The 18,072-nt window shown below is 42.1% G+C and overlaps 1 protein-coding gene across 2 annotated transcripts in view; it reads right to left on the reverse strand.

Moving 5' to 3' along the window:
• The window catches only part of ELMO1 (engulfment and cell motility 1), a 463,885-nt gene that overhangs the window by 156,339 nt on the left and 289,474 nt on the right, over positions 1-18,072 (reverse strand). For both annotated transcript variants that reach the window (XM_066585169.1, XM_066585170.1), the window contains one exon: positions 13,980-14,116. In XM_066585169.1, the coding sequence (XP_066441266.1) occupies positions 13,980-14,116 (137 nt within the window). The remainder of the gene's footprint in view (positions 1-13,979; positions 14,117-18,072) is intronic.

Consider the following 18,072-nt stretch of genomic DNA (forward strand, 5'->3'; position numbering starts at 1 on the left):
ACACAATGTAGTAGCGTATGGGCTGTGGATATATCCGCGACCATGGAGCACAATGGGCTCTATGTTGCAGATATCCGCGGTAAAATAGAACATGCTGCGTTCTTTTTTCTGCGAGTGGATTACACAATTCCGACCCGCTAATGTGAGCGGAATTGTGTAATCCAATGCGATTGATCTGCGTATTACCGCGGATCAGACGCATGCGGAATCCGTAATTCCTATCCGATCATGTGAGACCGGCCTAAGGTAGATCGCTACCTTTTTATCATGTGACCGGGGACCGCTCAACGAGGCCACCCGTCACTGCTCCAGGCTCTCGGCGACCGTTGATTGCTGGGAGCAAGGAGATTTTAAGTTTTGCTGGCGGTCGCATGTGCAGAATCCGGGAAAGTTCGCAGAGGAAGATCGCGTCGGGGTGAAATACGGAGGCCTCCGGTAAAAAGTTTCATCTCCTCTCACCGATCACATCGGTGAGGGGAGATGAACCTTCACTTTTTTTTTACTTTTACGTGATCGCCATTATCCATTGGATAACGGCGAACACGTGATCAGGAACCGCTCACCGCGACCCCCCGTGAAATCTCCAGGCTCTCGGCTAAGTTTTGTAGCCAGGAGCAGGGAGAATTTACATTATCACAGCTTTTGCGCATGCGCCTGCCATTGTAGCGACGGCGGCGTGCGCAGAAGCTGGGGTAAGGTCCGCGGATAAATCCGCGGGCCTTAGGTACGTCATTTCATCCTCCCTCACGGATATGATCCATGGGGGGAGATGAAACGCAAGCTTTTTTTAAACTTTTTAAAACTTTTTTTTTTACTTTTTACACTTTCTTTTTTTTACTTTTTATACTTTTTTTTTTACTTTACATGATCACTGTCATCCATTGGATGACAGTGATCATGTCCCTGGTGGCATCTCTCTGCTCTGGGCTACACATGGCAGCCTTGGAGCAGAGGGATTTTAAATTTCCCGGGGCTCGAGCAACTCTGTACACGCGCCCGATGTCAATCATCGGGCGCGCATGCGCAGACGGGCCCTTCAGGTCCCGGGACATCGCAGAGGACCCGAGGTGAGTATTTTCACCTCCCCTCATGGATCCGATCCATGAGGGGAGGTGAAACTTTACTTTTTAAAAACTTTTTTTAACTTTTTCGCGATCGCCACTATCCAATAGATAGCGGCGATCGCGTGCCTGGGGACCGCTCACAGCGGTCCCCGGTAACACCTCCTGGTTCCCGGCTACCTTCAGAAGGTATGTGCAGAAGGCCGGTGGCGGGTGCAGGAGGACCAGATCTTCAGCGGGCAACGGGGAGAAGGCGGGTGAGTATTTTCAGCTGCCCTGGTGGATCCGATCCATCAGGGCAGCTGAATATCTAACTTTTTTCACTGTTTTATTTACTTTTTTGCGATCGGCGCTATCCATTGGATAGCGCCGATCGCAATACCAGGGGGGGGGGGGGCTAAATTAATTTAAATGTACCTATTATATTTGCAAAAATGGTGCAACAATTACAGAGGTAACTGGCAACATTTGTCAAGTAGAACAAAATTTGACGTTTACGAATATATAAATATTTTTGTTTTGTGTGGAAATCCACCGGACCGGACAATCAACAACCAACATGTGGTGAGCGGAGGCTGAAAGCTTGGCATCTGCTTCGAAATATTGTGACTTCTACCATTCTGAGAATGCTCACATAAAACTCATGCTCTTTCAGCCATGTAAGAAAAGTATAGAAAATATAAAAATGATTTATAAAATAAATATATAAACTGTTTATTTTCTAATTATTTTCTAAAGCATTACTTTTGTACTAAGCAAGATGAGACAATGGTCTACTTTTTTCCTGAATTTATTTCTGGCCTTTTAATACATCCTAAAGATCCAGCCGCGAGCAGCTGGGGAGGAGACACCGACTTGTAACATCCTTGTTTTATATCAAACCTTCCCGGCCTTGTGACATCCCAGTGAATGTCAAGAAAAAAGCTCTTGAATATTTGCATTTCTTTGTGCTAACAAAAGGCTAAAGCCATATTCAGCTAAAGTGTGAGCTGAAGGGTTGCGTTAAAATATTTATTTCGCACCATGATGTGTTTCTTAGAAGAATTTTTGGCAAAAAGGAATTTGTTGCAAATGTACAAAATGATAAGATGAATTTGGTGACTTAAAAATGCCTGGGATAAACAGGAGCGACCTTTAAAGGGAACCGGCCTCCGGCCTCCAGGAACTAAGTTGTGGTCCTGTTAGGGGACATGACAGGGAGCCGGGAGATGTATTTCTTCTACTCACCTGCTCCCGCGAACAAGCGCTGTCGCCCAGTCAAGATCACATGGCACAGGAAAATTCTGTGTATGCGCTCTCCTATCTTATATATTAAACACAAAAACTGTTTGTGTCCTCTACAAATCCACATTTCTGGTCCAACTTGAGTAATATCCTGCATAAGCGTTCTTAAGCACGAGGCTGGCGAAATTAAAAATCAAAAACTCACAGATTTCCCCTGCAATTTTTGTTGACAATAGCAACCAATCACAGCTCACCTTTCATTTCTTACACTGCCAAGGTAAAATGAAAGCTGTGCTATGACTGGTTACTATTTCTTCTACAGCTGAAATAAAATGAAAACTGAACTGTGATTGGTTATTATTTCTTATATTGCTGAGGTAAAATGAAAGCTGCGCTGTGATTGGTTGCTATTTTTTATACTGCTGAGGTATAATGAAAGCTGCACTGTGATTGGTTGCTATTTCTTATACTGCTGAGGTATAATGAAAGCTGCACTGTGATTGTTTGCTATTTCTTATACCGCTGAGGTAGAATGCAAGCTGTGCTGTGATTGGTTGCCATTTCTTATACTGCTGAGGTAACATGAAAGCTGTGCTATGATTGGTTGCTGTGGGCAACACAGATTTTCTTTTGGACAGCTGTCATAATAGTGTGGTGCGGAGATCATTCTTGTGGCCACTTTGTATATTCCAGGAGTGCTAGTCATAAAATCGCCATGCGACGCAGGGCATATCACCTACTATTTTATATGTATATATACCGTATATACCGGCGTATAAGACGACTTTTGAACCCCGAAAAATCTGCTCTGCAGTCGGGGGTCGTCTTATGCGCCGGTAATACAAAAAAAAAAAAAGTGTAAAAAAAAAAAATTTTATTACTCACCTCCCACGGCGTTCTGTCGCGCTCCGGCAGGATGTCGCTCGCTCCGGCAGGCTGTCGCTCGCTCCTCGTCCCCGCCGCAGCATAGCTTTCTGAATGTGGGGCTTGAAATCCCCGCTTCCAGAAAGCTAATACACACGCCGGCAGCCATGACAGCATTGAATGGCTGTGATTGGCTAAAGCACACGTGGCTTCAGCCAATCACACTATTCAATGACATCATTGAATGGCTGTGATTGGCTGAAGGCGCACGTGTTAGCAATCACACCCATTCAATGATGTCATTGAATAGTGTGATTGGCTGAAGCCACGTGTGCTTTAGCCAATCACAGCCATTCAATGATGTCATGGCTGCCGGCGTGTGTATTAGCTTTCTGGAAGCGGGGATTTCAAGCCCCACATTCAGAAAGCCATGCTGCGGCGGGGACGAGGAGCGAGCGACAGCCTGCCGGAGCGAGCGACATCCTGCCGGAGCGCGACAGAACGCCGTGGGAGGTGAGTAATAATTTTTTTTTTTTTTTCTCCACTGAATACCGGCGTATAAGGTGACAGTTGGGGGGTCGTCTTATACGCCCCGTCGCCTTATACGCCGGTATATACGGTATATAAATATTATATAAATAAAAACTTACCTGTACTAAGTAATACACCTGTGTGTGTTGTGTGTGTGTGTGTGTATATATATATATATATATAAATAAATATATATATATATATATATAAATAAATATATAAATAAATATATATGTGTGTATATATATATATATATATAAATAAATATATATATATATATATATAAATAAATATATAAATAAATATATATATATATATATATATATATATATATATATAAATAAATATATAAATAAATATAAATAAATATATATATATATATATATATATATATATATACGAAAGCCCTCACTGACTGACTGACTGACCCACCACTAATAAAGTAAAGGAGTCCCAACTCGATTATTCAATTCTAGTGCAAAAGAATTAGCGTCCAAATTTTACGTACGTAATCTAATTCTCTCACTTCCCAATGCCATAGAAACTTGAAATTTGGCATGAACATTGATTATGTCATAAATAGGAAAAACTAATGGAACCCCACTCGATTATTCAATTCTAGCGCAAAAAAAATTAGAGTCCAAATTTTACGTACGTAATCTAATTTTCTCACTTCCCGATGTCATAGAAACTTGAAATTTGGCAAGGGCATTGATTATGTCATAAGTAGGAAAAGTTAATGGGTCCCAACTCGATTATTCAATTCTAAGGGCAAAAGAATTAGCGTCCAAATTTTATGTACGTAATCTAATTCTCTCACTTGAAATTTGGTACGAGCATTGATTATTATGTCATCAATAGGAAAAGCTAATGGGTCCCAACTCGATTATTCAGTTTTAAGCACAAACAATTTAGCATCCAAATTTTACGTACGCAATCTAATTCTCTCACTTCCCGATGTCAAAGAAATTTAAAATTTGGCATGGGCATTGATTGTGTCATAAATAGGAAAAGCTAATAGGTCCCAACTCGATTATTCAATTCTAAGCGCCAAAGAATTAGCGTCCAAATTTTATGTACGTAATCTAATTCTCTCACTTCCTGATGTCATTTTATATAAAGGAATTGTTGCATGGTTACCTCCACGTGGTGTTTCCTGGGTAACGCAAAGAACCATGCAAAATGAACATATTTTTTTCCTCGGTATCTCTAAAGTCACCACGACTTCATAAGATTTTCCGTGTGAACACCAGATAAACACCAGTACCAAATTAACTTGGGCGAAGCCGGGTATATCAGCTAGTTTATGTAATATATAGATATATATATACATACACACATCCATACACATCTATACGTACACACACACACACACACACACACACACACACACACACACACACACACATATATATATATACATACCTACATACACAGGTTTATTACTTAGAACAGGTCCAGGGGGGGTGCGACACATCTGAAGAGTCTCAGATTTTCCCGCATGTCATGATCTTCAGCGGATGACAGCGCTGGTTCGTGGGACTGGGTGAGTATAAGAAATACCTCCCCCGGCTCCCTGTCACGTTCCCTAACCGCACAGAACTTTATGCTGTAGAAAGTAAAATTCTGTATGGTATTCAGAAGTTTAAAAAAGTCATTTAGACACATATGATTTGGTCCTCCTTGCAAAACCTCAGGAATGTTGGTGCTCTTTTCAGCCATTCTACACTGGGCAACTGTCAGGACAAATCAGCTACCACGGCCTTTCACAACAGACAGTTAAGGCCTCATGTCCACAGCATGCTCAAATTCCACATGGGGAATTCCGTACGAAATACGCCCGTGCCCGCTGCCGGCGACCCTGCCGTGTCTTTTTTCTTCTGTACTGTGGATAGTTCACAAAGTTCACTATCGGACATGCGAAGAATATATATATATTTTTTTTAAATCTCCTTCTTTCTTCCGTGGCCCATCTGCAACATCAATTGCGCATAGGCTGTGAGTCAGTCGGCCTCCTATGACTTCAACGGAAACTGTCTGTGCATCAACCGCAGTAAAATGGAGTATGCTCCGATTTTTCATCCGCGAGCAGAAACCGCAATTGGTTTCTGCTCGCGTGCATGCAGAATCATCTTTCTATAGAATGCTATGGAGGGTTATTGCTGCAGAATCCAGAGGTGGACGGCTCATCCAGATTCCACAGCAAAAATTCACCTGTCGACATGAGGCCTAACTGTCAGGCGCCATAAGGAGGAACATTGTTTTTAATTTAAACAAAAAAAAAAAAAGGTAAATTTCTTGTATTTGTCAAATTACATCCAATAAAAAAAGTGTTTAAAGGTATCAATAATCTTTAAAGCAAAGGCAGGAGTGGATCAAATACATAATACTCATCATCTGCTGGTGACCAGCAATCACTTTATGGCACATTAACTTTATTATAATGAAAGATGTATTCTATCAATAAGAATCCCCATGAGCATCAGGTCTATCTTGGCATCAACGGCGGTGTAGTGGCCTAGAACACCATCCTGGTCCCCTTTATAAATGTCCTTCATGTTTTGTCCCATGTAGATGCACTGTGCAAAGTTTGTCCTGTCATTTCCAGTGTGCGTGTTGCACAGCTGCGGCACTTGAGGGGTTAACAGTAATGAAATTATTGCATGCCTGTAAATGTATCACAGTCTGTGTTGTCATGTGGTACAAGCGAAGCTATAAATGGGAAAGATTGAGAGCGCGAAACGAGATCCATTTTGTCTACCTGAGAGTGCTAACACAGAGCTGCATGGAAGCACCTTCATCTTCCATGTAGGTGAAGATGGAGGAAAAGGAGCGACAGCCTGTAGCGTTTGGAGTGTGGATGTGAGAGAAGTGAGTCCCAATAGAGAGAGAGCCCTACCAAAGTTCCAAACGGGTACCCATTCACACTACAGGCTTTTCCTGTGCGGCCATCTATCGTTAGGATCCCCTCACAGAGGTACTTTATTGTGACAACCACACGTCTACCATGTGGGGTGTTTATTGGCTAAGCCTCCTTTTGTAATTGTCTGCCAGAGTGTCTGCGAAGTGACCCCTACCCCCCTTCCTCCCCTGGAGTGCTCCCAATCCAGGACCCAGTGACATACAGATAACTTGGGCTGTAGGACCGTATTCATCCTGTGTATCCCAACTACCTCTGAGCTATAGCCTGTTACCGTTTAAAGTGAATTGTACCTGCATTAACTGTTATCAAGTTTATTTCTTCAGTAAAAGTTATACCGGGCCCTAACCGTTTCTAGGGACCCGAGGTACTATACACAAGTCTCTGTCTTTATTTCTCCGCTGCATAAAATACCGCTGTGTGGGAACGGCGAGTGACTTATACTAATACTCCCCTCATCCCGTTTATTGGCATTCTCTATCATAGGGGTTTTGAAGCTGGCCTGCGATCCTGATCTGGCCTTGGCTACGTGTCATCCCTCAGGGACCATAGCCTGGTAAGTGTACCAAGACGCATCAGCACTTATCCCTCCCAGCTCTTCACATTAGCCAGGTGCTTAGGGTCACCCCTCCTCTGGGGTGTTGCAGCTGCAGGAATTGTTTCATTTTTGTATCACAACATCCCGAGAGCCATAGATTTTTTCTTATTTTTCTATTGCTGTAGGGATATGAGGGCTTGTCCTTTGCAAGTCGTATTTTTGAAATTACATTATTTTGGGGTACATGTAATATGTTGGAAAACGTTTATTTATTGGGAGGATTAGAGAAAAAAATATCAATTTTGCAATCTTTGGGATGGGAATTCTCTCCAATTCAAGTTATTACAGCTGAAGCTTGGCTATCAATCACCACCAGACTCCTGCTGTTGATAAGCGGGCAAGACGACCTTCTCAACCCTTTTTTCTGTATTTTTACTCACCCAGTAAACCTAAAATGAAGATGAAGGAACTCTGCAATAACACATCATTAAACAATTCCCATTTTTTTGTTTCTATAGCTCCTATGCAGACTAGGAATCTCCAAGGTAACAGAAGATTCTGTGCAGTATTATCTGGTAGTACCCAGTTTCCCCAAACATAAACCCTACCCTGATTTTTCAGGATTTTCGGGGAGGCTTGAAATATAAGCCCTAAGCCGAAAATAAAAGTCCCAGCTGCATTACATTAAAAAAAAAGGCAATACATTACCAAACAGTCTCAGTCCACGTCCCTCCTACTGCCCTCTGGAGCTCCATCTGGCTTCCTGCAGCCCCTGACCGCCCACAGAAGATCACTTCCTGGTTACAGGATTCATAAACCCCGCCTCCAGGAAGCGATGGCTCTGATTGGTTCTTGAGTGCTGCTCAGCCAATCAATGCAGTGCTCTATGACCCAACACAATGTCATAATCAGGAAGATATCTTCGGAGGGCGGCCGAGGACTACAGGAAGCCTGCTGGAGCTCCCTGCCAGGTGGGTAAGTATAATGAGACATCCACCAAAAAGAAGACCCTGTGCCTCTTTTGGGGTGGGGTTTTATTTTCGGGTGAATATGGTATTATACGTTATATGTTGTACTATTGTACATTTTGGTAGTTTACACAAAGCAGCCATCGTTCACTCAGAAAAGTCGTAGAAGCATATTAATGATAGTTCTTCGTTTGCTTTTACACAGAATAATGACTTCTAATTCGTTATTTCAGAGACATCGTTCATAGAGGGGATCCCGATGCAAATTTGTTTACAAGTCATTCAGATATGAACAACTGCGACTTTACACCAGACTGCGTTTGATCAATTAGTGAGCTGAAACAAAACTACTAATTACTTATATTGCCCGTCACCGGCCTTGTTTGCGCGTAACAGTTATCTTTTGCATACACTCTTTCGAGCAATTATTTGGCCATAGTTTAATTCTTATATGCATTGAGAGAATAAAAAACAATGCTTATGCAGGTCGAAAAAGCACCTAATAATCATGGATGGAGCCCTATGGATAACATTTAATATATAGTATTATACTGGGAGCTTTCCCAAATGCAGGGCTTAGAAGCCGTGTCCAGAGAGCCTAATTTATATACTAACCCATTAGTGACCACTAATACACCCTTTCATTGTGGTCACTAATTTCTTCCAATGCATATGCCTTTTTCTGGCACTGTACCAGGATCCCGGGTCGAGTGTGTAATCACTACTGGGATCCATCTTCAACAACCAGGATCAGAGTAAACACCAATCTCATCTGTTTAACCACTTAGATGTCAAAGTCAATACTTACCGCATCATCTAAGAGGGTGACTCAGGGAGGGGGCTCCCCTTGTCACCCATTAGCAATGCGATCACTGAGTACTTATGGATTGCTAACAATTGCCTTCAATTCTGCCATCTATGGTAGCCTTTAGAGCACACAACAATAATGAAGTATTGCCATGTATTCCTTTAAAGACTGAAGTAATGAAATGAGACAGGGCTGCCACTTTCTCCCTTCCTCTATATCCTGGTGATGGAGTCCCTGGCCAAGGCCCTTAGAAACAATTCTGATATTCAGGGGTTCAGGATAGAAACGTCCGAACAGAAACTTGCCCTGTTCGGGGATGACCTGCTTACTTACATTTCAAACCCGAATATTGCCCTACCGCATTAACGGAGTTTGGGAGCTTCGGAAGAATTAGTAATTTTAAAGTTGATGTCCATAAATCAGAAATCCTCAACATAACAATTCCGCTAGACGAGGCCTCCTTTCTTGGAGCATCTTTCTCGCCAGAGGGGAGGGACGACTATATTAAGTACTTGTGGGTTAATCTTACCAGTGATCCTAACATTTTATATGACATGAACTTCAAACTGATGCTTGCCAGCTTTGGGAGGGATCTCAAGACGTGGTGCCCTCTCACCATCTCATGGTTTGGGAGAATTAACGCCCTAAAAATGGATTCTCTTTGACTTTGTGTGGAGAAATTCCAGGCCCAGGGTGAGATTTAAGACCCTTATATGCCAGAAGGGGGTTTGGGGGTGGGCTTACCCAGCTGCTCCTTATATCACAAGGCCGCCATATGCAACTGCGTTTTAGACATCCTTCATAACAGACTCACTAAACTTTGGGTGGAGTAAGAGTATGAGAGCGCCCCTGCCCACCTTCATGGCTCATTCTGGCTTTCAACCTCAGTGTCTCGAAAGTTGCCTATGACAACCCCCTTCCTGCGACATCTCTTGGAAGTTTGGAATGGCTTTGCCACCCACCTAAGGCTGGTCTCTTGACCGGGTCCCCTTACCCCTCTGGTCGGAAACCCAGATTTCTCCCCACTGTTAGGGGGTCCTTCCTTCCTGTTGGGGATGGTTGCCCTCCCTCCACTGATCAAAGATGTTGTTTCGGCCTCGGGAATCCACCCGCTGAAGGAGTTGGGGAGAGGGTCTTCCCCGGGCCAGAGTCTGGTCCCAATATTTTCAGTTTACTTTTTTCTTGGAGAAGGGTGACTTTATTTTTTTTCCTGACAATTCTCATTATGTGGGATCAATAATGAGTTACTCCGATGGATCATTATGGCTGCAATGATACCAAATATGTTTGTTTTTTTATTTTGATTTTTTTTATTATAAAAATGGGAAACTTTTTTTTTTAACTCTTATTTTTTTTACAATTTTTCTTCATCTCCATAGGGGTCTTGAACTTGTGATTGTTTGATCGCTCCTGCAGTATAAAGTAATACCATAGTAGTACAATATACTGTGATCTGGAAGGCAGTCTTTCTGGAGACAATAGGCATGGCCTCATAGGCAATCTGCAATTGCAGCCCTCTAAGCCTTTAGAAGCCACTGGCTGCCATAGCAACCGAACGGCACCCCACGGTCTCATCATGGGAAGGACTGTTCGGGACCCCGAACTTTAATCAGGGCATTTAAATGCCTCTGTCAGGGTTGACAAGCGTAATCTGTGTGAGCATGGCTATTGCAGGCAAGTGTTGGCTGTCAAAGACAGCTGACGCCTGCATTGTATGGAACACGATCAACCCCCGAACCTCCATGATGTAACTATATGTCATGGAGTGTTAAAAGGTTAAATGTAGAGATGCACGAGCATACTCGCTAAGGACAAATACTTGAGCGAGTATTGTCCTTTTCGAGTACCTGCCCGCTCGTGAGAAAAGATTCGGGTGCCGGCGGAGGGGAGGAGGGGCGGGATCTCTCCCCCCCCCCCCCCCCGCGCTCACTCCTGCAACACACCACTTACCCCCTCCAGCACCCGAATCTTTTCTCACGTATTCGAAGGCAGGTACTCGAAAAGGACAATACACGCTGGAGTATTTGTCCTTAGTGAGTATGCTCGCTCATCTTTAGTTAAATGTTTTTTTTTAATATATACTGGCATAATCTCTTTTAAGGGGAATTCCAAAGTATGAAAAATTGCTTTCCATCAACTTTCCTTCCTGGTGGCTGCTGACCTGGACTGTCCACAGCACTGACCTTCTATAGTGATTGGCTGCCGCAGTCACATGTCTATCTAGCTGGAGAGGCTACAGATTTGCATACTCAAACTAAATCTCTAATTCCTACATAGGTTTAGGTTGCCCATGGCGAACATTATACTGTATCGATATTACTGATTAAAATCTGTGGGTTCTGTTATTTTCCTATTTCAAGGTCATACAGATGAGGAAAATAAATATTAATAATTATAAAGATCAGTTCTTTGTATTCTGCGGGTGCAAAACAAAGTTATTGTAAGAAAAAAGTAACAGCTTTGTTGAGGAAAATAAGTGAGTTTCATTGGTGTGGGGGAAATTACCCAGGACCCCAGCTTTTGTGATATTATTTTAGATTCTACTGTTTCAGAGAAATCATTTCTTGTATAAGCTTTAGGCCTTGGTAGAATGTCAGCTTGACTTAACCAGCAATGAACCATAACTGGTGACTAGTCAGGCGATGGTTGAAAGTCCAGATATAAATTGATAAGAAGCAAACTCGTACCAGTTTACAGCTGATATAACCAATAAATTTACCTTAAAATAAAGCCATAAAAAGTAAAACATGTATTAAATAACAGAATCGCTGAAGAATGGAAAATGTTAGGTATCATGATGGACTTTGATTGAACATGTGGCATTATTGAATGATGTAAACTAAATATGTTATGTTTGGCTCAGAATCAACGTCACTTTAATTATATGATAGGTCTATAAAAGACCTCTTGTAACACCAATAAAATCGAAGTAGATGAATTGTACACTCAATGCAGCTGTGCATATTGTCTCTCTTCCTGCCGATCGGTATTACTTAAACAATGATGAGTACTCATTTCAATTTGGACGCCGGATGACATACTAACGGGAGTTTTTCCCGAACAATTGGCTTACAATTTAGCTTTCATATTGTAGGGGTACCTCAAGGGGATATCTGTGCAGCAGGATGGAGCTGGTAATCATTTTGTAGCACCTTTCATCTCATATTAAGTGTATTTTACATTTCATTGCTGTTTGAGTGATTTATGGAGAGATGCAAATTCTCGTTACACACCACCTAGAGATTTATGAACGTGAATAGAAACTCAGCAGCTCCGCTTTCTGCCCATTTTCCATCTGATCAAAAGAAGTGAAAAGCTCCAGTCGTAATGAATATTTTGGCTGTTAAAGCACCTTGGTAATAGCCAATAATATTTTACTACAGGCTGAAGACTTTTCAAGTATGAAAGGTACTAGACTCAAAACTCTTGTCAGTCTTTGAAAAACAAAAATGTTGCCAACAGGTTAACTAACTTCAACCCCTTCACACTGCATGCCTCATATACCCACTCTGAGTGATGGTTGCATTGAGCTCTATTTTTATCTCAAGGGGAACGGTCACTAAACTTGTGAGGTTGGTGATAGGAGCACAGATGATACACATAGTCGACTCTTGTTTACAACAGTTTAACTCCTTAGATGCTGCACCAAATAGCAATTGCGGCATCTAAGCTGTTGAAAGAGGAAGTGGGCCCCTTTAGTCAACCCATTTGCTCCTCTGGGATAAGAACATTGGGTGCTGATGGGTTTCTAAGACTGACAATGGCCTCCAAATCTTCCACCTACACAAACCTATTAGATCTTGCTTAATTCAGGGTCTAATAGTCTGACTGTCAGCATAAAACTAATAGGCACTGTATAATACACTGCAATAGACAAATAATATAGAAATAACAGAGATCCATAATATGGGGCAGATTTACAAATCTTGTCTAATACTTACAAGGGGTTGTCCCACGAAAGCAAGTGGGGTTAAGCACTTCTGTATGGCCATATTAATGCACTTTGTAATATACATCGTGCATTAAATATTGGCCATACAGAAGTTATACATCTACCCCCTCCGGTGCTGGCGTCCCCGTCTCCATGGCGACGATCAAACGTCTTCTCTGGTCGCACGAACAGTCGCGCCTGCTCACAGAGGAATCCTCTTCTTGATGGTCCGGGGCTCACGAGCTGCATCCTGGCTCCTCCCTCTTCTCGCGTCATCGCGTAGCTCCGCCTCCGTCATGTGGTGCCGATCAGCCAATGAGGTGGCTGTAATCAGCAGTGGAACGCAGACTGGAGAAGAACAACCCACGGTGCACCATGGGAGAAGACCCGCGGTGCACCGTGGGAGAAGACCAGCGGCACCATCTTTGAAAGAAGAATCTTCAAAGCTGCAGAACGGGGATCCAGGTAAGAGGATTTTTTTTTTAAATAACACATGGATGGGGCATTACTGTGGACTAACTGGGGGTCTGTGTAAAAAAAAAAAATATGTTTTGCCGCGGGACAACCCCTTTAAGCTTAGACTAGACTGACTAAAAATGCACCAAATTTATTACAATGGCTCATGCTGGATGATAAAATATGATGCATCTTTAGACACTTATCTAGTGTTATAACACCGACCGATTGCCGACCAAATTTTGGAGCATGCTGTTGTATTTAGACCATGCCCCTTCACCACAAAACACGCAATTTCCCTGCCAAGCTTCAACTCCTCTTGTAAGGTGAGGGACAGAAAGTGTCTTAACACAATAAATGTGGTGCAAGGTATGTGAATGCCTTTTTTTTTTTTTTTACAAACAGGCAGATTTTTGCTCTATTCAGTCTAGTAAATGTCCTCTTAAGGTTTTAATATATTTTTAAACATTTCCAGAATAAAATAAAGTAAAATTAGCTACAATAAATCTTTAGCTGAGCACAATGCTGCTATCCATATGTAAATGTCAGGTCGTTTATATATAAAAACAAATACTACAAAAGGCAGAGCGCTAATGTTCTGTCTACTTCTGGGAGTAGATATAATGAAAGGGATTCGATTTTTCTTGATCCAAAAAGGAATCAATCCTGTTTTCTTACCTTGTTGAAGTCCTCAGAAGTCGCCCTCATTTCTTTCCAAGTCTTGTTCAACAGCTGGATGCAAATACAAAAGAATTCCTCAAAAGATCGATCATGTGTGAAGAACATCGGATGAAAATCATTGCAGGTTTCAATGGCTGAAAGTAAAACAAACAGAAGAATATAAAGATTTTCTTGTAGGCATTTGCATGTACTAACATACTGGTTTACTGAGGATTGTTTCCATTAGGGTTACTAGATTTTCCTTCTCGCTTTCCCATGTGATTAGTTTTACGGCGCACCGGTCGTTAGCTGCTGACGCTAAATTTCCGGATTTACAGCGATAAGTGCACCTGGACCTGCGAGTTGAAACAAGTTCAGGTACTGTGGGCAATTGTGGTAAAGTGTGAGCGTTGGCACCCAACATTCGTCTACTAGCACACTGAACCTGCGCCATCTCTAGACATTGTAACTGCATACACAATCAAAAGTGATGGTAGAAATTTTGTGTAAAAAAAAAAATAAATAAAATGGAGACTACGATTTTCTACAATGAAGTTATTTTGTTCGGGTTGCAGAAACAACAGATTGTAAAACATAAAAACAGAATATAGTAATGCCATTGAATTCTACCAATACCAAATGCATTCTTTTGGTCAACTAATAACATAGTATCTTCTTTGGTTTTAAGGGTTGTTTCACACAAAGTGGGGCTTATTTTCACCTTTAGTTTCAATCCGTTTCTGTATTTTTCCATCTCCATTCTGTTTTTTAGACTGGAAAAAAAACACAAAATATTGTGCTTTTCTTTCCAGTTACAAAAACTGAATATAAACTGATACTTTGTAGTCAATGGGAAATGAATTAAACGGGAAAGCAATCATTTTTGGTTTCCAATTTTGTTCCATGAGCACCACGGCAGGTTTTCGTGCTACCCTTAGAACCTCTTCCATGAATGTGGCTCAGTGATTAGCATGGTTGTCTCACAGCACTGGGTTTCAAAGTTCAAATCTCACCAAGGACAACATATGCATGGACTTTGAAAACCTCCATGCAGATGTTATCCTTGTAATCAGATTTGAACATACGACCCAACGCTGCAAGGCAACAGTGTTTACATTTGAGTCACCATGCTTCTCCTCTCTTCTTGCTCCTTCTTCCCCCTCTTCCTCCAGACAAGGAGTGAGAGAAGGAGAAAGTGAAGGAGAAAAAAAGGGGAAGGAAGAAGCAGGAGGAGGATGAAGGAAAAGAAGATTGGTGGCTCAGTGGTTAGCACTGTTGCCATACAACGCTGGGGTTGTAAGTCCAAATCTGACCAAGGGTAACATCTGTGTGAAGTTTGTATGTTCTTTTTTTGTTTCTTCTCCACCTCCAAAGAAGGACAAAGGAAGAACAAGCATGGTACTTCAGTCATAAGCACTGTTGTATGTAGCGCTGGAGTTTTGGTTCAAATTTGGCCAAAGACAACATCTGTATGGACTTTTGAAAGTCCATGCAAATGTTGTACTTTGTGAGATTTGAACCCAGGACCCCAGCACTACAAAGCAAAAGTGCAAACGACTAAGCCACATGCATTGAACCACCACAGTAATCACAGAAACCTCTTGTGACGCAGAAGGGCAATATCCACTGTTGTTCACTCATCTCTACCAGGCTGCGCAAGAAAATGGATCGGTATTCAATGCTATGAAAGGGAAATAGATGGAAAGGATTTTACCAGTTTTATTTTATGGTTCCGTTAATAAATTCGTCAAGACACTGAAGGAATCCTTTCCATTTCACTTCTGTTTCCCTGATTTCTGTTGGATCAGTCTAATAAATGCTAGTGTGAACATAGCCCAATACGAATATTTAAACTGTAAAATTTAGACTAGACAGTCTTAAAATGTGCTGGATTTATCACAGTAGTAGCTCTGCTGAATGCTAAATCTGTCAAACGTTAAGACTGTTTAGTCTTCGTTTAGACCACCTTTTCAGTTGGCTTGGCTTATGCCAAAAATTGCACCAACATTTTGACACAATTCAGGCCATGCCTCCTTTTTATGAAGCAATACCCCTTTGTCAGACACAGCCAAAAAAAAACGCGTCCGAAAGTGTCTAAAATATATAATGTATGTGGTGTCATATTTTCAATAATAAATAAGCCCCAGTACTTTTCCCAACATTTTTATTGCCATACACTCTGCAGTCAGCTGGAAGCTGTAGGTCAGGAGAGAATTATCAAACACAATACAAACTGTGTGTTTGTGGCCTTTTTCCCAAGTAGTTATGTGTTTTGAGAGAAAAGCACAAATAAATAAAATGGCGCTCAAAACCACCTCTTAAAATATATGTACCAGTTAAAATAATTGTTGGCTTTACCAGCATTTTATGGTCAAAAACGTCTAACAAATGTGGGTGAAGGAAACCCAAGTAAGACATTAGTCATGACTATTAGTTATGTGTTATTGGCACATCATTTGGGATTTAATTTCATCATTTTAATATCCACATTTGAATATATAAATGGACGTCAGCTTTAAACTGTAATCTCTTCTGAACAGAAGTCCAGCAATGTAACAGCATGTCAGAAATGAATAAACATGAGAGTCGGCAGCGGCCTGCAGGCAATAAGGCGCAATCTGTTAGTCCTCCTTGTGACTCCAACGCCATGTATCAGTGGAAGCATTCTGCGCACCATCAGTCCCAAACCTTCATACTCACATCTATATATAGAAGACCTCAAACCACCTCTGGCCGTCAGATTAGGCGCGTTAGTTCTGTTTCAAAACATTAGCAATTTAATTATCCGCTTTCTGCTACAACCGCTCACTACATCAGCAAGCGGAATGTCTGTCAACAAGCGAAATGCCTGTAAACCTGTGGAATACCGGAAGTGCTCAAGTATTGACAGCAAGAAATCTGCAAATTACTAAAGAATGAAATCGGAGGCAAAAACTCCAAGTAAGGCTAGTACCACATGGGCAATCGCAATTTTGCCGCAAGAAAAAAAAAAATCACATTTTTGTTCCCTTGATTTTTGAGCGTCAACAATGATTTTTTTTTTTTTAATAATCTCAGAATAAACCTGCACTTGCTGGTATGTGGACGTCCCATCTTATTTGCTTTGGATCTGCAGACACTGTGATAATAACCTCCGCAATCTCTACCTATCCTATGGTGTGTCTGTGTGCTCACATTAATAATAATAATAATAATCTTTATTTGTATAGCGCCAACATATTCCGCAGCACTTACATAGACAGAGGGAATACAGAAAGACAAAAGTACAAAAAATTACAGAACCACGGTTACAATCGTAATCAGTTGGTGGAAACAATGGGGAAGGGTCCTGCTCCAGCGAGCTTACATACTACAAGTAATGGGGTGATACAGAAGGTAAAGCGGCTGGAGATGTGCACGGTATGGCGGGGTGGAGAGTGAGGGATTCTATACACAAACAATCGTCAGATGTTTGGCCGTGTGACGGCAGAATCGGTATGACTGCAGGGGCAGTTTATGACAGCTAGCAGGGATTGCAGTCAATAGGTCAGGGAGCATGTTATCAGGTGGCATACAGAGGAGTCGGTTTAGGGTATGCGGTATGCCTCCCTGAAAAGGTGCGTTTTTAGAGCACGCCTGAAGTTTTTCGAGTCCTGGATTGCCCGGGTATCCTTTGGTAATGCGTTCCAGAGGGCTGGTGCTGCTCTGGAGAAGTCTTGGAGGCGGGAGTGAGAAGTTCGAATTAGAGGGGTGTGCAGTCTAGTTTCGTTTGCCGAGCGGAGAGCCCGGGCTGGGTGATGGATTGAGATGAGGGAGGCAATATAGGGGGGCGCTGCACTGTGGAGGGCTTTGTGGATTAGGGTAGTAAGTTTAAATTGAATTCTGTATTTAACGGGCAGCCAGTGCAGTGACTGGCACAGGGCAGAGGCGTCCGAGTAGCGGCTGGACAGGAATATGAGCCGGGCTGCCGCATTCAGGATGGATAGGAGAGGGTAGAGTCTGGTGCAGGGGAGGCCGATCAGCAATGAGTTGCAATAATCGAGTCGTGAGTGGATCAGGGCAACAACAAGTGTTTTCAGCGTGTCTATGGTGAGAAAAGAGCGGATTCTTGCGATATTCTTGAGGTGCAGCT

This window comes from Eleutherodactylus coqui, chromosome 12 (genome assembly GCF_035609145.1).
Source record: "Eleutherodactylus coqui strain aEleCoq1 chromosome 12, aEleCoq1.hap1, whole genome shotgun sequence".
In the NCBI taxonomy this organism is placed as follows: Eukaryota; Metazoa; Chordata; class Amphibia; order Anura; family Eleutherodactylidae; genus Eleutherodactylus; species Eleutherodactylus coqui.